The sequence below is a fragment of the Palaemon carinicauda genome, chromosome 37 (assembly GCF_036898095.1).
Source record: "Palaemon carinicauda isolate YSFRI2023 chromosome 37, ASM3689809v2, whole genome shotgun sequence".
Classification (NCBI taxonomy): domain Eukaryota; kingdom Metazoa; phylum Arthropoda; class Malacostraca; order Decapoda; family Palaemonidae; genus Palaemon; species Palaemon carinicauda.
This window is the reverse complement of record NC_090761.1, coordinates 25,582,459-25,604,076: the sequence shown is the minus strand read 5'-3', so window position 1 is coordinate 25,604,076 and position 21,618 is coordinate 25,582,459. Positions and strand designations below refer to the sequence as shown.

The following is a 21,618-nucleotide window of genomic DNA, read 5'->3' as shown; positions in this document are numbered from 1 at the left end:
AAGATGTGCCAGCTGTTCCAGGTTAGTTTTCCTGTCTCATCAGTGATATGATGTATCCCCCTTCCAGATTGTCGTGAGTATTTATTGTGCTTTAAGTTGTATTAGAATATGAAAAAATCATTTTAAGGATAAACCCCACTGCAAAAATCATATGCGGTTTAGAGATGTCTCAAGAAACCTTATAAGTGGTATTAATGTCTAAGTCCTGTCCTTAAAAAACAACATTGGTTGACCGGCTCCTTTTATGATAATCGTTTAATTATGGCATATGTATTAAAAAATAAATATGATTAGTTTGAAAGTTTTAATTTTTAAATAACTAATAGTTAATCTACCAATCAGACAATTTAGGTTGCCAGATTAGGTCCCAATAATTAGCTTGAGATATTAGTTATCCATTGATAAAAGAAAGGAAGACCACAAACCAATGGTGGTAGGCAGACCATGGCAGTGTGTTCAGACACACGTTGTCACTAGACTACATCGGAAATCAAAGGAGTACAAGATCATTATCTCTGTTCAGGATAGGGCAGGTGCTGTTAATTTGGGCAGGAAGTATCAGCCTATGTGGGTTTTGTGATAAAGGTAGACTACATGTATCTGCAATTATTCTCCTAGTTGATAAAGTTGTTGCTCAGTTGGTTAACAAAAACTCAGGTCAAGTCGGTTTCTCTGGCTTTGTTAGCAATCCTGTGCACTGTTGTACATAGAAATTGTTTTTGGGTGATCTTGTTCCGCATTCTCTCTGTCACTTATTTCATAAATTATTTTAGTTCAATTAATTTATAGATTTCTTTTTTGATATTTCAAATATCATTAGAAAAAATCTGTAGTTCCATATTTTAAATTGTATTTTGACATGTTCACCATTTAAACTGGACTAATTTATTCTAGAATTCTGATTATGTTATAGGCCTACATTCTAAATTTCTTGTTGACCTATTTCATTTCTTCACTGGCTTTTGACCTCCACTGGTGTGTGGGAGACAGCAATATGAACATCAGGGGAGGTTTATAAAAATATACAATATAATTTTGATAAGAAATCTGTTATTGAGAATAGGAAATACTATCAATTTCAAAGCTGAAAACGTGTGCTGGTGCTTCTTACTATTATCAGCTAGATTGTTTCATTACTTTACTATGGACTGGTGTTTTTTGAAAGAAAAGAAAATGGGGAAATGTAAATTAAATTTTGAAAGTATTTATCAACAAACCAAGCTTCTGGAGAAGCAATATGAATTTCAGATGAATATAGAAATAATTTCTTTTATTATAAACTCAGTTTCTTATTAAACCAAAGTACAGTATGACAGAAGACCATAACAATGCCTGATAGAATATATCTCTATTATTATCATCTTAAAAGTTAAGCATATTCTTCACGACCAAAATCATGTCAAACTACAGAAAAAATCTTCCAGCGGTCTTCTGAAACAGAGTGGTTCAAAATGTTTACTTTCTAATCTTCACCCATCATGTAATACTGATACTCAAGGTGCAAAGATATATAAATGCACAAGAAAAAATATAGTAAAAGTTGACTAAAGAACTGGTCATTTATTTTTACTTTGTCACTAAACAATATCTACTCTGGACTCTGCACATCAATACAAAGAATAATTTTCTCGATTCATTTCTTGGAATTGTACCGCACGTGTATCACACACGCTCCTACATTGTAACGGTGTTGTTTTTTTTTAATACAACTAACTTTATTTGATGAGGCATGAGTATACATACACCAGTTTCAGTTGAGAACGGCACAAAAAATTAAACACGATGATGCAAGAATATACACGCCTTAACAGGTTAGTGGTGCGAGGGGAGAGCGATAACGACAATATACAAAAAAAATAAAAAACAGAAATACCGTTACAGTGTACGAGCGTGTGTGATCACGTGGGATACAGAATTCAGCAGTGTGAATTCATTCAAAGAGAGTAGTTTCAAAAGCAGCAAAAGAAATTTGGCAATGTTAAAATTGGGGGAGTTAAGTGGCTAAAATGGGTCTGAGTGGGATAATTTACTTATGAATTTTAAGTAACCCATATCATATACCATATGAAGAACCTGAAGAAGATATTCATATCTGTTTATTGATAATAATAATGTCCTTCAAAATTCTCAAAAGTCTGTTAATTTTGTACTCTATTTTGAAAATATCGATAAACTCAGGAGAACACAAGTTAGCAAATTTAGAGTTGTCTAAAACATTATTCATATTTTCTATATAATTAAGATTCTGGCAAAAAAATCCTAATCTCATATAAACCAAACAAAAAAGTAAAGACACCATCATATTGAAAAGATGAATAACGTCCTAAGCAATTCTACTAAATTACCTAACTTAGCATGAAAATTGTTGGGCATAAGGCAATTTGAATAGTAATCACGAGAACAAGAAAAAGAACACAAAATTCTGATTTTTTATATTATGACTAATATACAAGAGAAATCTTTGACAGTCTTCATAAAATCATCATTTACTGGATTAAAGATTAGTTTTTTCAAGTTACTGCCCTACTGTATTTAAAACTAACTCTATAAAAACACTAATTTACAGAACTTACAAATATGTTTTAGTTACTAGACATTCAATGGAAAAGTACTATTTTTACAAAAGTCTTTTAAGGATAATGGCCTTAAAAATTCAATTTCTGGGCTCAACCTGTGTCGCTCCTTATAGCACCATTTCTAAGGTATAAATACTGCTAGATATACCAGATAAAAAGTTGCATGGAATGCCAGGAGTATACCCAGCTCGCTCACCCTTATAGGGTGTCGGTATAGAAACTGGGGCGTGTTAGAACCACTACCAGAGGTCCCTTACCAATTAGTCTTCTCCGATACTACGAGGTGCCGTTCTACATCCGACAACTGCCCACTACTACAGCTACTACCCCCCCCCCCCCACCACCACTACCACTACCCACGCTTCTCCCTTCATTCCTTTTCCAGCACCGTGATATCCACACGTGTTTGTTTCAGTAGCTTCTTTTTTACTGTGTTTTTGAAGATGTCTGATGTTTTGGAGAACCCTACTCCCAAGTTAAGTATTATAATTATCTGTTTTGATAGTTCTAGGTAGCGACACACATTGAATTAATAATATTGTTAATTTTAGTCTCAGCAGCTTTGTGTGATGCCTTCCCTCACGGGCATATTCGGCAGCCATTTTGGTGTCGCTACCTCCGAGAGCTCCATGTTGTTTACGGCTTTCAATTAGTTCCTCATACTAATTATAGTCTAATTTATTTAGCTCTAGACATCTTATACAGTGTTTTAGCATGGCTATTGAAGTTTATTAACGTTTGAGTATTAATTAGGCTATTTTGGTGTTCATTTGGTTAGCCTACCCGACCGGGTTGTATGCGGCTTCGGAAGGTAGCCTACACCAATGAGCCTCCCCTTCGATATACGTATTTTATACTTAGGTTAGGATGTTCCTATTGAGTATTATGAGGGGAATCGGAACACTTTTAATTTATATAGGATGTTATCCTTAAGTCATTGTACTACCTGACCAGGTCGGCATTATACCCGATTTTGAAGGGCTAGTTATTGTTTAGAGCAGTTTAGTCTTCCTGACCAGGTCGGCAATTTACCCGATTATGGAGGGTTAGGCTATACGCTCGTATCACACCATGTTCCTCTCCCTATTTCCCCCTTTTTACTCACTTTATGTCGTTATAGCCTATCTTACTGTAGAACACATATGTCAAGTAATTATTATCATTATTTTTATTTAATCTGCATGCTTTAGTCGGGAAGCCATAGGCCTACCGCCTTATCGGGTATTTCCATTGTGTCTCGGAGGGTTGTCCCACCCGACCGGCCACAGTGGTCACCTGATCTCGAGCCAGCCACTCTTCTTGGTTGTCCCCCTCCCACTGTACACACCTCGGTGGATTATTCGCCACACCCTACCTCAGGAAGTAGGCTTGAGTCACATTCTTTTAGAGAGAGTGGGAAGACAACTGAGATAGAGGCCTGGCTCACACGCTCCGTGAGCTGACGCGGGTAGCGCTCTCTCCTCGGCTCGTCATGGTTGGCCACCAGACACGCGGGACTGGGTATGCACCTCGCACTCTCCCCCCTTCCCTGGAATTCCATCCTCGCTATCCTTCCGTCCCGGGAGGACCGGAATAACTTGAGAATCGTATCTATAAGTTAGTAACTATGATTCTTTGATTGGATTCAGGTAATTTACCCTGTTCTGATCCCATAAGTTTATCCCATATCTATATAAAGGATTTTTACTGATGGTTGACCCGGGAAGAGGGTCTCAGACGGAGCTTAGTATCTACTTAAATTACAATTTTATTATTTTCGGGCCGGATTTACACAGTAGGAATCCATACTTCCATCCAAGTATTCCGGCACTATATTGATATCCCTATATTCTGTTTTCTTTGTACCCCCTTGTCATCAATATTTAGTTCATTTATATATATACATTTAATGTAGTGCTTAATGCATTCCGGGGCCAATGGAATATCTGGATGGCTGTTCCTGTTCCGCTCGTCCCTAACCTTTCTTCATACATCCCATTCCAGTGGGGGTACGGAAGGCTGAGAGAAGTTTCATAGGAAAATTCCTCTCTCCGGGGCCGACGGACTGGTTCAAGGTTAATCCAACTATCGTTTCCGACCGTTCCAGATATTTATAATAATTTCTTGAATGAGATTAAATGACGAAGGACAGAAATCAATATATAGAGTACCATTGCAAATGATTATTGTATAGTTATTAAGACAGCATGCGATCCCGCTGAGCTCAGCACAGCGGACTTTACTTAACTATATATATCGCCGGATCTGCCGGTGCAATCTAATTCGATACTCATATATCAAATTATCTTACAGGTGGTACGCTGTCAGGAGACGGCATGCACTGCGGTGTTGCAGCAATCGTGCGGACATGAGGTCTGCCGTTCTCATGCCGGGTGTGCAGTCCAGATGGCCGACCTTCTGGTTTGGCGGATGCAAGATTTGTTACACTCTGGTCTCTGACCTTACGAGTGACTCGGTATGTACTACATCCCTTCCTCTAGAAATAATTATTGAACGTATTGAAAATGTTTGAAATAATTATTGAACATACTGGAAGCTTGGTACTGAAAATACAGTACAGTACATAGTTTTTTATGGTTTAAGTTCTAACGGGAATGTCTCTTTCAGACCACTCAAGCCATCAAGAGCGCTTCTCTGGCGACCCTCAAGACCTGGGTCGGTGGCTTTGGCCATAATGTAAAGGCTAAGAAGCCGTATATCCTGGCGGAGGATATGTGCGCCCTACTTTACCCCAACGCCAATGTCGGCGGCGGTAGCAGCAGATACAGCGGCTCCAATCATCGCCAGGATTAGAGAAGAAACTCAAGACCTCCCTGAAGATTTGGAGGGACTAGGCAATGATGTTTTGGAGGATGTAGCCGCTGTCAACCTGGATGTCGAACCAATGGTCGTCGACTCCACTGGACAAGGTAGGGAGGTAAGTGAGGCAGGTAGCGTCCGGCCTAAGATTCCTTTTCTTAGTCCGGTGCAGTCTAACTCTTCCTCTGTCTCTTCTTTCTAGGGGGTTTACTGGGAATGTCATGGCTAGGGACAAGTCATGCTCAGTAGCCCCAAAAATAAAAGATGTGAAGAAGGCTCTACCCAAAGCTAGCAAGCCTTCTAAATTACCCAAACCTCTCCCAACCAGACCATTATCAGCTTCTAAGATGCAGACGGACTCAACAACGGCTAACCCGCCACCTCAAGGGTCGAGAGCAAGGAGCTCAAAGGGGAAGACGCCGGAACTGGCTTTCGATCCAGTAGCCTTCTCGAGCCAGCTCATGGAGAGGATGGGGAATATAGTTCAATCTCAGATTGGACCAATTGCCGATCGCCTGCAGTCGATGGACACTTTAGCCCAGACTGCAAAATCAGGAAAACCTGATTGAGAATCTCTTGCGATCCGGGCTACCAGAGCAACAACAGTTTGTGGTCCCAGACGTGTCAAAGCTCCCGGCGTTCGTAAAGAAGAACTCGTGGCGATTGGCTCTTCATGCGCCATTATCCGAGGGCATGCTGACTATTGAAGGATGTGGTACCCGTCCGGTAGAGGATTTTGAATTCAACCCGCCGGATTTACAATTCCCCTCCCCTGGTTACGCGTGCCTGACAGAGGATGCGCTAATAAGGGTAGATAAGGTTCCCAAGGAAACCATATCTTTCCAAAAGAGCAAGCTCAGTCCGCCTGGGTCTGGACCCTGAATGAGTGGGATTGTGTCAACATGAAGTTAACCCCTCATAAAGGTACATACTGTATACCATGTTCGTGGTAGAGGTGCAAACCCCTACACCATGCACCACCAAGGTAGTAGACCTTACTCTACAAGCGGCTATGGAGGACAAGCCCATGCCCCAACTTACGGAAACGGACCTGACTTCCCTGTTGTTCCCGGGAGACGAAGAATGCTGGATTGACATCCCGGCTACTTTCCACCAGGAAAATTGAACCCAAACTGTGCCACCGCACAATTCAGTGAACGACTCCCCAGACTACCGGACTCACTGATTAAGATAGAATACGATGCAAGAGTCAGGCTGAGTAGATCTATCAACTCAGTCACGATGGCGGAGATGACTTCATTAGTCTACGCCGAAGAGCCTCTCTTTAAGATCCTGACAAAGTCCTTGCTTCACACACTTCAGTGTGATGCATATGACTTTGCAGTGGCTAAACGTAATTGCCGGAAGCACGACCTAGCTGAGGCCTCCATTAGGCATGAGTCTAATAGACTAATTAAGGCCTCGATCTGGGGAGCGGAGCTATTTCCGGAGGACGTGGTTAACAGCGTCCTCGGAGAAGCAGCCAGGGTCAACCAGAGCCTCAGAGTCCAGTGGGGTTTAATTCCAAATAGAAAATTCGAACCCACCGGAACGCAATCAAGAGGCAAGAAAAGACCAAGGAAGTTTCAATCCTTCCAAGGTCCACAAGCTCAAACTGTGGTACAAGCATTGCCTGTATCCCAGGTGAGCCATCCTTCCACCACAAAACCTCAGCCACAACAACATTATGTGTTGGTAAGCCAGCCACCTCAACACCCTACTCCGTTTACTACGTCTCCTGCTTATAACCTTTCCTTTGAATCACAAGGAGTGTTTCATGGGTATAATAGGCATGCAAGAGGTAGTAGGACTAGGGGAACCTTTCGCCATAGAGGCAGCGGTAGAGCTTCCGGTAGGGGCAGAGGATTCCGAGGGAGCCGTGGTAGCAGACCTTCTGCAAACCAATGAGACTCCTCAGGTAGGAGGGAGGCTATACCTCTTCCGGAGCCGTCGGACTTTCAGCAAATAGGCATACAGCATAATAACGAAGGGCCTAGGGTGGAGTTGGATACAAGGGCCCCCTCCAACAACCAGTTTTTATGATTCCAACGGCAGATCTCACACTTTTCGCCAAAGATCTCCTTCTAAAGAATGCAATAAAAGAGGTAAAACGCTTAAAATTTCAAAGTCGCTTGTTCAGCGTGCCAAAGAAAGACCCAGACAAACGAAGTCATCTTAGATCTGTCCCATTTGAATACATACATTCAATGCGACAAGTTCCATATGCTGACCGTCTCGCAGGTACGGACCTTACTTCCCCGTGGGGCCGTCACCACCTCTATAGATCTTACAGACGCTTATTATCATGTTCCGATAGCAAGGCATTTTCATCCTTTTCTAGGATACAAGCTAGGCAAATGGGCTTATACCTTCAAAGTGATGCCGTTCGGACTCAATATAGCGCCCAGAATATTCACTAAGTTAGCGGAAACAGTAGTCCAAGAGCTGAGAACTCAAGGAATACAGCTAGTGGCCTATCTAGACGATTGGCTTATTTGGGCCAACAGCGTCGAGGAATGCCACAAGGCGACGGACAAAGTAATAAAGTTCCTGGAACACTTAGGGTTCTAAATAAATTTAAAAAGTCCCGTCTTATTCCGGCAACATGCTTCCAGTGGTTAAGTCTACAATGGAACCTGACCACACACAAACTGTCGATTCCACCAAAAAGAGGAAAAAGATAGCAAAAAACATGAGAAGCTTTCTCAAGGACAAACTAACATCCCGGAGAAACCAAGGAAGAATCTTAGGCTCACTCCAGTTTGCTTCAGTAATAGGCACACTATTGAAAGCCAAACTGAAGGACATCAATCGAGTTTGGCGATCCAAAGCAAACAACAAACATCAAGACACAATTTCCCGGATTCCATCAATACTCAGGAAAAGACTTCAGCCATGGACGAAAGTAAAAATCCTGGCAAAATCAGTACCTCTTCAATTCCCACTGCTGGCATTAGTAATCCATACGGATGCCTCCCTAAGCGGTTAGGGAGGTTACTCCCAATCCAAAAAGTTCCAAGGTTTGTGATCAGTGACATTCCGTCAACTACACATTAATATTCTAGAGGCCATGGCAGTGCTCTTTACTCTAAAAAGATTCTCCCCATCAAAGAAACAACATATCAGACTAATACCAGACAGCGCGTGAATAGTCCACTGCATCAACAGGGGAGGTTCCAAATCAAGACACATAAATCATGTGATGATAGCAATCTTCTCAATGGCAACAAAGAAACATTGGCACCTGTCAGCTGTTCACCTGGCGGGCGTAAGGAACATAGTCGCGGATGCACTCTCAAGGACAACTCAGCTGGAGTCGGAATGGTCCTTAGACAAAAAGTCATTCAATTGGATCTGCCAACAAGTTCCGGATCTCCAAGTAGATCTATTTGTCACGGAATCCAACCACAAACTACAATGTTATGTAGCCCCCAACCTGGACCCTCTGGCCTATGCCCCAGACGCCATGTCCATAGATTGAAACAACTGGCGGAGGATTTACCTGTTTCCACATATAAACATGCTAATGAAAGTCCTAGACAAGCTCAGGACTTTCAAAGGACGGATTGCCCTAGTGGCCCCCAATTGGCCCAAAAGCAACTGGTTTCCTCTCTTGGTGCAACTGAGACTCCGCCCTCGGCAGATTCCCAACCCAAAGTTAACACAAATAGTACAAACTCGCAGTGTGTCAGCTTCCTCAAGAATTCAGAGTACCCTAACTTTATGGACTTCATGAAATTTGCAGCACAAAAAGATGCTGAGACTGACCCTCTCAACACATTGTTCCTAGAGTCAGACAAAAGAGAATCCACCCTTCGGCAATACGATTCTGCCGTAAGGAAGTTAGCAAAATTTTTGAAAAACTCAGGAGTTCAGACGATGACTACGAATCTGGCAGTTACCCTTTTCAGAACTTTGTTTGAAGGGGGACTAGCCGCTAATACTATTACTACAATTAAGTCCGCTTTAAAGAAAATATTTCAGTTCGGGTTCAATATTAATCTTACAAATTCGTATTTTTCGTCTATCCCCAGAGCTTATGCTAGACTAAAACCAGTAACTCATCCTCACACCATTTCCTGGTTTTTAAATGATGTCCTTAATCTAGCTTCTGATACTGATAATGACTCATGCACTTCTATAACGCTTCTTAGAAAGACGTTATTTTTGATAAGTTTAGCTTCAGGAACCAGAATATCTGAACTCTCAGCATTATCTAGAGAGCCAGATCACATTGACTTTCTTTCTTCTGGTGAAATATTAATCTCTCGAGATAGAAAATTCTTAGCAAAGAATGAGGATCCACAGAATAAATGGACCCCGTGGAAGACTTTCCCACTTCCACAGGACCTATCTCTGTGCCCAGTTAACACTGAAAGCCTATTTGAATAGAACCCCTAACAAGTCTTCAGGCCCTTTGTTTATTAGAGGGAATGGAGGAACCATCCCTGAAAGGAATCAGACAACAGATTCTTTATTTTATTAAACAAGCCAACCCGGAATCAGTCCCACATGCCCATGATATCCGAGCAGTAGCAACATCAGTCAATTATTTTCATCATATGAATTTTGAAGAATTAAAAAGATATACAGGCTCGAAATCACCAGCAGTATTCAAATGCCACTATTTAAAATCCTTGGAAGCCCTAAAATTTGCAACAGTGGCAGCAGGGAACGTGGTTCCTCCGGATATAACAGAACCATTAAAACAGGGTCCTATCTTTATATATATTTTTTCCTCTTAGTGCCTTGTCTCCTAATAAGGAGCAGGGCGACACCTGCCTTGCCTATTCCCCCTGCCTTAACCTTGACCTTCATTTGGATTGTACTTTAACCCATGTTTGTGATGTTTATATATTACTAATGTCTTTTATATTATATTTAGACATCTCATGTTACTATTTCATGGAGCGACACAGGTTGAGCCCAGAAAAGGGATTTTGACAAAGGAAAAATCTATTTCTGGGCGAGGGATCTGGGTTGCCCAGTGAACCCACCCCTTTTTCCTCACCTAGGCTGGCCCAAACTTGGGGTGCTAGTAGGAATGATGGGAGAAGCGTGGGTAGTGGTAGTGGTGGTGGTGGGGGGGGGGGAGACAGTAGCCGTAGTAGCGGGCAGTAGTCGGATGTAGAACGGCACCTCGTAGTATCGGGGGATATTGAGGAAGGAGAAGACTAATTGGTAAGAGACCTCTGGTAGTGGTTCTAACATACCCCAGTTTCTATACCGACACCCTATAAGGGTGAGCGAGCTGGGTGTATTCCTGGCATTCCATGCAACTTTTTCTCTGGTATATTTAGCAGTATTTGTACTGTAGAAATGGTGCTATAAGGAGCATTTCACTGGGCAACACAGGTCTCTCACCCAGAAATAGATTTTTCCTTTGTCAAAATACCTTTTTTAGAGAAGATAAATTTCTTACAATTAATATACAGCACTGTATAGACCAAAGATACCAATCATTAGTCCCTAAAATGGAGTTTTACTGTAAAATACCAAATGTAAATAAAGCTCTATCTAAACTACAGCAAGAACTCCAAAACTGCCTAACAAATTAATTCCCACAAATAAATTTCAGATTCATGACCTGTAACGACAACAAACAGGAAACCTCTTCTTCCAAGATAGACTTTTGGATCTAATGTATGCCAGTACTTTTTACGAGTTTAATTGCCAAAACCACCTAGAGGGGTAGGCCTATTTGGGTAGCTCATCAAGAAACCCTCAATAGCAGATACAACCGAGAGAAGAGGAGGAGACTCAGCGGTAAAATTCCCATCTTCGGCACAGGAACATACCAGTTCTTGCAAAAGGGATAAATAAAACGTTTCACTTATAATGAAAATCATTACAACGTAAAAAATATAAATTCCCACACTAGAAGTGCTAATAGCTTCTCTATATTGTTTCAGCTGGGAGAAGTCCTATTCACATTAGTTCTTTACAAAATTTTATAAATGTATGTACACGCTGAATTACTGTACAGTACTGTAATCCTTTGATATCTCAGCAATCTTTGCATATTCTAGTAATGTCTCCCAAAGAAAGTCAAAGTGAGTGATTCTAAGCAGCAGGTGATTACATGTAAACAAATTGGAAATGATAAATAAAGATATGAAAGGGGTGACAAGGTGACGAACATTGCATGTGGTGTTGACTGACTGGTAACGTGTACACCGTTATTTATAAGCACAGCATCATTCAAAATGTGACTAAAAAGGCTACATCATCAACGTGAATAGAGGCATACTCTACCATGAAATGGAATTCTTATCACAACTTTGTATAACACAACAGATGAATGAACTAACTCCTACAAGCCAAATGCTATCCTAGAAGGCCAAGTTTTTGTTTGAAGACTTGTGTAAAAGAACACCAGAGTGAAAAGAACACTCCATTTGTCACAAGAGAGTGAGAGGAGAATGTTACAGCACAATAAACTGTAAATGTAGTTGTTACCTTATTTTTGTAAACCATGAAGTCACTTCCGTGTCAAGATCAGGTGGTGACTCGGTACGCTTTTTTATCCAACCCTGACTAGGAACTAATAAAAAGTTTGCAGAATGGTATCCCTCGTTTTATCTTAAAAAATTATATTATAAGGCATTATTAAACCTTCAACACCATTTCGTAATTTTTGAAAACCGTTCAGCTGAAGGATCCAAGGACTCCAAGACCAACAAATGCATGAATAAACGATAAAAGCCCTTCTGCATTACTCTAAGCTTGAAATTTTTTTAGTTGTGGGTCTGGGAAACTGTCTTCAATGTTCTGTTTCTCACCTAATTTCAACCACTTATTTTTGTTAGTAGTTGTTTGTGGGTCTGGATCAACTGTTCAAAATCTTTCTCTTTCAAATCCTCAAATTTGTTACTTAGTGCTACAAAATTCTTCAAGAGGTTCTTGATTGGAACTTCAAAGTACATAAAATCGTACACGAATTGAGGCCACAGATTTTTCCAAATGCATTTCATTGCGAATAGAGTCACTTCAGCCCCAAGACGTGGTTATGTTTAACACTAATTGATATATATTGTATGCCTTCCAAAATTCCTGAATACTTATTCCATCCTCCCCCAGAAAAGCATCACCTGCTTGGCATAAAGTTTGCCTTAGTCCATTAATTTTATAAGTGAGCTGGTGTTGGGTGTAAGAAAACAACATTCACATTAGGGTCCATAACATTCAGATGTGTGGGATTTTTCATAGCATTGTCTAGGATCAACATAACCTTAAAAGGAAGATTTTATACCCTGCAATACTACTTTATTGTTGGTATCAAATAACCACCAATCCATTCTTCAAAAAGGCCATGGTGACCCATGCCCTTAGACTTCAAGATGTTCTTAAGAGCCTGGTAAACTAACAAGGCTAAATCTTAAAATATCCAGTAATATTTCCACCCAACATTAAAGTTTGTCTATCTTCAGCCACCTTGTACCCTGGCATAGTTTTCTCTTCCTTAGAATAAGTGGTTTAGATTATGCAATATTCAAATCCAAGAGGCTGCTGCTATTACTGATACTGTTGTTGCCGAAGAATTTCCTGAAACTTTAAAAAACAGCATCGATGAACATCAAATTCTCAAGGAAATCCCATTCAATGTCGACAAAACAGGATTATTCTGGAAGAGAATGCCAGATCGTTCACATATTTCTAAGAGAAAACTATGCTAGTGTATAAGGTGGCCAAAGATAGATTAACTTTAATGTTTGGGGGAAATAATACTGGATATTTTAAACTTAGGCCTTTGTTAGTCTACGACACCCTTAATCCCAAGCCCTCAAGAACAACTTGAAGTCTAGAAAGATAGATAGATAGATCATCATCATCAGCCATGACAAGTCCACTGCAGGACAAAGGCCTCAGACATGTCCTTTCACTCTTCTCTGTTTATGATCTTTATATGCCAGTTTATACCTACAAATTTCCTTAGTTTGTCAATCCATCCTCTCCTCTTCCTTCCCCTACTTTATTTGCAATCTCTTGGGACCCATTCTATTATTCTTAATGTCCTTCCATTATCTGTCACTCTCATTATATGCCTTGCCCTTGTCCATTGCATTTTCTTACATATTATTAATTTCCTCTACTTTAGTTTGCTCTTCTTCTGTTTCTTAGTGTTATTATTATCATTATTCTTTCCATAGCTCTTTGAGTTGTAATTAGTTTATATTCTAAGGTTTTATTATGGCTCCAAGTTTCCAATGCATAAGTTAATACCGGTAGGACCATCTGATTAAATACTTTTCTTTTTAGAGAGAAAGTGGGATTCTACTTTGCATACTCTCTTTTTGTTCACCAAAGGCTCTCGAAATTCATGCTTATCCTTCTTTTAATTTCGGTCTCAAGTCCTGGTGTAACACTTACTGTCTGTCGTAAGCACTGTATGTATACTGTATTGATTAAAAATCTCTAGAGAGTTGTTTTAAACCTTATTTGTTGTCTCTCTGCATTTCATTGAACATTATCTTAGTTTTACTCATATTCATTTTCAGTCCTACATTTCTGCTTTATTCAAATCTTCTATCATCTTTTGTAATTCCTCCCATGATTCATTTAATAGAACTATGTCCTCTGCTAATCTTAAAATAAATAGATAGACATAAATACAGTAACTGCCACCATACGAACCACATACATTGCGAGTGTACGTTCGAAAGCTGGAAAGTTTTGGAAGGAAAACATGATTAGGGTTATACAACTTGCAACCCACCAGTAACTCTCATCCCTTGACTGTTTCCCATCAGTTGATCCTGCTAACAGTAGCCAACACGGCTATGAATGTATTAAGAGTTCATGAAATTAGATATAATTGAATTAGTATTCTATAAATTTCCTGACATTTTACAGACCAACAATTTTACGTTGTTGTTTTTCAAGTTTTGTGTCATCTGATTGCTCGCACTGTATGGAGTGTTTGTTTACAAATCAATATGAACATTAGTTATATTAAGAATTCATACAGCTGTTTGTTTTTATTATGTAAAATGCTTTAAAAAATGATTGTGCACAGCATTTTTTTCCCTCACTTCCAGCTATTTCAATTATCTTATTGCATATCGACCATTCTTTTGTGTATGAACGTACTTTATATGTATAGGCCATCAAGCTAAATTACTTGGTTTTATTGATAGTTAAATTATTGAACTAACATACAATTTTAATTAATAAAGAAAATATTTACTGCACAATCCTTTTAAAATTAGTTAAAGTCAGATTTTAAGAAAAAGTTAGTTCTAATGATAGAATAAATTTTCGTTAAGTAATCTTACCTCATAAAGTAAACATCTGGAATACTGGGTTTAACTTGGGGTGGGGCGACAAGATGTGCTAATGGCTTTATTATTTTTCCACACACTATAAATTAAATTTAAATAGTTTCTTGACAGCACCAGAAGTATAACCATTACTCAAGATTTCATGATTTTTACACAAAGGAATAACCCCCATAGCATTAGATTAAGACAGACACTTGTTTAGAAACCGAAAAGACGGCCATGGCAGACATAAAAAAAAAAAAAAACATGGGATAACGTTCTGGGTCCATTTCTTTTAGCGAGGCAGATTTGCACCGACTCGCAACGGTGCCCCCTTTTAGCTCGGAAAAGTTTCCTGATCGCTGATTGGTTAGAATTATCTTGTCCAACCAATCAGCGATCAGGAAACTTTTCCGAGCTAAAAGAGCACCGCTGCGAGTCGGTGCAAATATGCCTCGCAAAAAGAAATTGACTATAGTGCCAATAATTTTCTGGCGATCATCTTTGCACACACTTGCACTGGCAGAACTCTGTGAGTTTGGTATTTGTATGGTAGATAGTTACTGTATCCATAGTACAAACAGTACTTGACTATAGTACTGCAATATTTCTTAATCTTTAAAAAGAAAATGATCTACTAACCTGAACCTGGCAAGATTGACAATTGACTACTTCTGCTGACGAGACAAGGTTATCAAAGACTATAGAGGACTTCTTACATGAATCCAAGATGACAGAGTTGACCTTTCCCTGAAATATATAACAAAATTATTTGTTATTCTTACATTACAATAACGAAAAAATTTCAAAATTTTACGAATTTCTTCCAGAACAGCAAAATATGACAGTAAATCAGGTATATTTTTAGCTTTATGAGAAATACGTAATAAAATATTAACGAGATTAAAATAATCACAAGTTTTACTTCATGCAAAGACTTAATCATTACACTATCCTATGTCAAATTTCAAGAGAATAACCAAGCATTTCAACACAATAGAAAGATATATCACATTCAATTCCAATTACAAATTATCATTTTTGAAATCTGTATCTTTTGTCAAAATCAATACAGTATATCAAAAATATACATTCATAAACTCCAGCACAAGAAAGTTTAATTAAACAGAAAAAAATATAAAAAATTACCTTAATTTGCACAACAGTGTTCACGCATCTAAAAATATATACACACTGATCCATTCTTGTTTGAGAAATTAGGAGATTTGGTTTATCCTGCTGGTATTCCACATACCACTTCTTCCCTTCCAATGCCAGTTTTGGAGGGCGTGCTGTCGGAGAGGATTCTTTCTTATCAGAAGCTGGAGCACCAGAGGAGGCCTTAACAAATGGCTTTGGTCCCTCCCTGAGATTTGGATTTTTGTGGGTTTTCATGTCATCTGTCACCTGTTTCAAGATGATTGCAAACATTAGAAATGCTTAACAAACTATTGGGTGTTCAATTCATATCATTTCATGGAAAATCACTCTTCCTCATACAGTATATATTTAGAAAAAAAGGCATTGGATAATAACTCGACCCCACTGTTAGTGCTCTATATCTTTTTATCACCAAAGACTACAGAAGACTGAATAGTATGCATTGACGACACTGGAAGTTTTTTTAATATGCTGAAGCAAAATCTACGCCCATTATGCTAAACCTCATGTACTGCTAGAAATGACTAAAGGAAAGCGAGGCCCTGTATTAGGAACTTTACTGCCAAATTATTGGAATATATAACGGAAATCCAGAAATTATTAGTGGTGCCCCATTGGAAACATCCCTGTCTGACAATGGCCAACTGGGGTTCAAGTCCAGCTCAAACTCGTTAGTTTTTCTAGTCTGCAACCACACCATCCTTGTGAGCTAAGGATGAAGGGTTTAGAGAATCTTATAGGTCTACTTGCTGAGTCATCAGCAGTCAGTGCCTGGCCCTTCCTGGTCCTAGCTTGGGTGGAGAGGGTGCTTAGGCACTGATCATATGACCTGCTCGATAGGATAATGTCACTGTCCCTTGCCTGTAACCTGCACTTCTATTGAGGACTAGAAGTATTTATGACATGATTACTAAGCTGGAAACCCTGAAAAAGTGCTAAAAAATATTTTGGAATCATGTACTGAAACCCATTTCTTAGAGCTTACAACAAAGGGTGGGAAACATAGGGAATCAAATCTTAAATTGAAGAATTAGATTCTATTGTGCATAAAAGTATCTTAAACACTATAAAAAGGAATTAAAACAGTTTTGTAATTATTATTAATAAAAATATGCTGGATAAGAGTACAATATTCTAGCTTAACATAAACACATGAATCTAACTTAAAGGAGGTGAAAAGGATACATTACAGTTCAACTAAACAGAACAAAAGGAAATTTAAATAAGAGCAAACATTTGATCAATATTAGACTATTATTTCAATGTGGATAAAACAATATTAGACTATTATTTCTTTGTGGATAAAACAATATTAGACTATTATTTCATTGTGGATAAAACAATATTAGACTATTATTTCATTGTGGATAAAACAATATTAGACTATTATTTCATTGTGGATAAAAACAAAAATTTCTAACTGGACTCTAGTCTAGAGAACAAAGCAATAAAAACCTGATCTGAATTAGCAAAAAAGCATAAAATAATGCCTTCTGAATACTAATATTTTCAATCTTCTTCACTCCACCTCTGAGCCATAAATGATACAATTACTTCTTCCACCAACTGGAATAAGTGTGTATAGGAGAGACCTCCAAGTTAAAGCATTATAGAACTCGATGCAGCACCTCCGATGCTGAAACCATCTGGCTATTGACGACAGCAGCATTACAGTGTCATCACGAAGAACCATCACTACAGTTGGAAGCAAAGCTACTGGTGCATTAACTTGGCATCCTCCAATTCCAAGAGAGAATCGATTGTCCTGCTCGATTGCCTGTGGCACCTCACCTCGTACTGCAAAGTCTTATAGGTAGTCTTACAAAATAGCATTGCTATAGCAAAAGTGGCTACATGGGATCCCTCTATAGCTCCCACTTCCAAGAGGACATGACAGACACAAAGTTAAAAAAAGATAAAAAGTCTGTCAGGCACTAAATTGTGCAGTCGTAAGAGTCTAGAACCAAAGGACAATGCTCACACAATTGATTGGTGCCTACTTGAATATCCCATTTTTTAGGGAGAGGGACTTCACAAAAAATTTTCAGTTCTGTAAATCTCTGAAACTCTTTTGGATATACCCCTAAAAAGGAATACATTATTTGGCAAAGATAAAATCTACTTTAAGTAGCACCTTCCTCAATGTTTCAGAAGCCATCTCCACCATTTTGGTCAAAAAGGGAGTTTTTTGGTCTGGCACTGTCATTCCGACCATCAAAGCATCGAGCAAACTGTAGTTGAAAATGAAATCAGCTTCTGCTACTGTGTTTAAGGCAGACTTATATGGCATCAGGATAACATATTTCAGGGTTATTTGGAGACGTGCCTTAAGAGATGATCTTTGAATCTCTATTGTGATTTGTGATATTATTGGAGTTTATCCAAGAGACTGATAACCCAAAGGTCCTGCCAATGCAGACTGAGTGTAGAGGGAGCAGATTGAAATTTCTACTAACTGGGTTATGGGACAGACGACCAGTATACCAAATCAAGGTGGAACGTTAACCCGCCTATCTAAAAGCTGGGTCAAAGCTGACCCAGAGGCATATTAGTCATTGGGGTAGCACCCAAGGGACACTTCCCAAGGAAGAGAGAGAGAAGCCTCCTCTCAAGAACCCCATAGTAAAGCTGCCTTCTCATCAGGATCTCAAGTCATTCTCCGAACCAAAATCTAAAACTTGAGAGAGGGCCTTGGTCAATCAAGATTCCTTTTCCAAAACTCATAACTGCTAAATCTTGTATTGAAGGGAAGATAAGATTCTGGAGATCCTTAGTGGGTAATTACCCAACAGACCCAGCTAATCCTTTCATCCACACTGAAAGGAGAAAGGCTGCATTCTCTTTCCAGCTTGTTACAAGAGAATCCTTGTTCTGAGCAGAATAGATCCACTGGGAGTAAATAAAACTCTTGACAGGGTCCCAAGCCCTATCACCAGCACCAAGATAGTCACTATAAGAGTGACAACACTCATGAACTCTGATTATCACATCCATCTCTGACACACATCACTTTGATTGAAAACCTCAATTATTTTCATATTACCCAGGGGAAGGACTGTATACCTTCCCCCTTTTCCAGGTCCACATATCTAAAAGAGACAGAGGCTCATAAAATGATTAGTTCCTTTCCCTACCTATCACAGATAGCTGATCCTCCAGGGATGGGTAAGGCAAGGGTAATACTAATTGTGGTGGCCAATGTGGTAACATCCCTGACTGATGAATGCCAGACTGGGGTTAGAGTCCTGCTCAAACTTGTTAGTTTGTTTGGTTGCTGCAACCTCACCATCCTTGTGAGCTAAGGATGGGGGGTTCAGGATAGCCTATAGATCTATCTGCTGAGTCATCAGCAGCCATTGCCTAGCCCTCCTTGGTCCTAGCTTGGAAGGAGAGGGAGCTTGGGCACTAATTATATGTGCATATGGTCAGTCTCTAGGGCATTGTCCTGTTCGATAGGGCAATGTCACTGTCCCTTGCCCCTGCCTTTCATGAGTGACCTTTAAGCCTTTAAACCAGTAATTGACCTTAATGGTTTACCAAGCCAATGGGTGTGAAAAAATAACTAATTCTATGTGAGCCTAACAAGTCTTCAAATGGGAAAATAAAATTTTTCTATGAGGAGTATTCAATTCAAATTTTTGACAAACCTAGAAGACTTCCCCTTCTTATGTTCAAGATATTATTGAGAATACTGTAGTGGATAATCAATCATAATCTGATTCCAGTTACTTAACTTAATAGTATTAGAAGATTCCTTGCTACATAAAACAGAAAGAGGTTTACTGTTTCTCTACAGGAAAGAGGATGGCAGCTGGGTGCAAGTTAATGCACAGTTAGCATTATCTCCAGCTGTAATGGTGGTTCTTGGTGATGACGTGGTAGCAACGTGTTGCCAAAAGCCTGATGGTTTCAGCATTGGAGGTACTGTGTCAAGATCAATAGTGCCTGAACTTAAAGGTCTCTCTTATAAACATTGAGTCTCTGCTTTGCACATTGATGTACAGACCCTACAGCAGAGTAGACAATATTCTTTTGGTAATTATGTTGTACTGGATTTCATGTTCTAGCCTTCTACAGGAAAGTCTTAACCCTTTTACCCCCAAATGGACGTACTGGTACGTTTCACAAAACTCATCCCTTTACCCCCATGGACGTACCGGTACGTCCTTGCAAAAAACTGCTATTTACATTTTTTTGCATATTTTTGATAACTTTATGAGAAACTTCATGCATTTTCCAAAAGAATGAGATAAACCTGACCTCTCTATGACGAAAATTAAGGCTGTTAGAGCAATTTGGAAAAAATATATTGCAAAATGTGCTTGAAAAAGAAAACGCCTGGGGGTTAAAGGTTGGAAAGTTCCAAATAGCTTGGGGGTAAAAGGGTTAACACAAAAACATAATAAATCAATCTTCCACAATGACATCACATCGTATATGAACAAAAAAGCATGCAAAAATCATAATTATTTTTGTGTTCATGATGCTTCCCTACTGTAGTTTGGTAAATTATTATTTTTTACAAATTCGGGGTGAATTTCAACCAAAAATGAGTTAATGATTTTTTCTATTCATATTGTTTATGTAGCTCAGCTGATCTCACTAAGGCTATTGATTATATGTGCACTTATTTGAACAGAACAAAAGTAATTAATAAGAAGCATCGGTAACATTATGTTCTAACTTATTAAAATCATATGCATTGCACTTAACTGCATAGACACCTAATACATAATATTATAGCTTACCAGTTATAAAGTGTATCAAAAGTTTTTCACTTAATTGTTATTTAGGAGTGCAAATCATAGCCTCATATTTTTTGTGTACAATAGCCTGGTATTATGGTGATAATCTCTCTCCGAGAGAGGGAGGTATTTCAGTAAATTGTTAATTCTGCCATAACGCTACAAAAGTTAAAATCTAACTACTGTATTTTCTTATATGTTCCCATCACCTCAACTGAAATCATAATACATGTACCGTACCAATGATAATATGTAAAAATGCCTATACCTGTACTGTATATAGTATAAATGAGCAGTTGTGAATACTCTTAGGGTTCTACGATAAATTTAGAAATATATTAGTTATTTGAAAAATTTCTCTATCTGGCAACCCTTTGGTGCTGGGGTGTCAGATACAAAGGAGTTTGCTGTATATGAAGGAATGCCCACAATCATTAATACTTCCGTTTACTGCTTGATGTACTGAGTAATGAAAAGCAGCAGCACATATCCCAAAAATGGTAAGTGACACATAACACCAAATAAAAAGAATGGATACAGTACAGTACCGTATTTGGAGAATTATCAAGATACAGTAGATGATTGTGATGACAATTACAACAAAAAAAGGGTCACTAACATTGTTTTTTCCTACCTTCTTCAGGCCTGAAGTGATATCTGTTCCTCTGTTTATCGATTCAAATAAGGCTGCTCGTCCATCTTCAGCAGGTATGACTTTAGGCTCCAGTTTCACCATAGGGGGAGGGGGAGGGATGTTGCCAGCTACCGATAAGGTACCAAATTAACTACAGGCTCAATATAAAGTTAATATTACTTCACTCACTATTATATACTAGTACAGCTCATTAGCAAAGTTGATGGTTGCTTACATCAGCACAACAGCAAAAAAAAAGGGGGTATAAAAATCTGTTCACTCACTCAGCATTAACTACAAAAATATTGTCTAGTATTCACAATAAAGAAGTGAAATAAATAGGACTGTCAATAAAATATGAAAACAAAAATTGGCATCATTATCATTAAATAATGACACTACAATTTTGAGTTCCGCAACATTAGAAATAAACATCCATCTTA

At 38.9% G+C, this 21,618-nt stretch overlaps 2 protein-coding genes across 13 annotated transcripts in view; one reads left to right on the top strand and one right to left on the bottom strand.

Moving 5' to 3' along the window:
• capt (adenylyl cyclase-associated protein 1) overlaps positions 1-21,618 on the bottom strand; it is a 223,655-nt gene that overhangs the window by 3,339 nt on the left and 198,698 nt on the right. For 10 of the 12 annotated variants that reach the window (XM_068360889.1, XM_068360890.1, XM_068360891.1 and 7 more), the window contains 3 exons: positions 21,161-21,303; positions 15,785-16,042; positions 15,278-15,385 (listed from right to left, as the gene is read on the bottom strand). In XM_068360889.1, the coding sequence (XP_068216990.1) occupies positions 15,278-15,385; positions 15,785-16,042; positions 21,161-21,303 (509 nt within the window). The remainder of the gene's footprint in view (positions 1-15,277; positions 15,386-15,784; positions 16,043-21,160; positions 21,304-21,618) is intronic. The other 2 variants (XM_068360885.1, XM_068360887.1) reach the window with 1 other exon arrangement.
• LOC137629515 (uncharacterized) lies at positions 2,949-10,375 on the top strand. Its single transcript, XM_068360882.1, has one exon. It carries the CDS (start codon positions 8,697-8,699, stop codon positions 9,765-9,767), a length of 1,071 nt encoding a protein of 356 aa, XP_068216983.1. The 5' UTR covers positions 2,949-8,696; the 3' UTR covers positions 9,768-10,375.

Coding starts and splice junctions, on each gene's coding strand:
- LOC137629515 (XM_068360882.1), top strand. CDS start 8,697: ATGGTCCTTAGACAAAAAGTCATTCAATTGGATCTGCCAACAAGTTCC.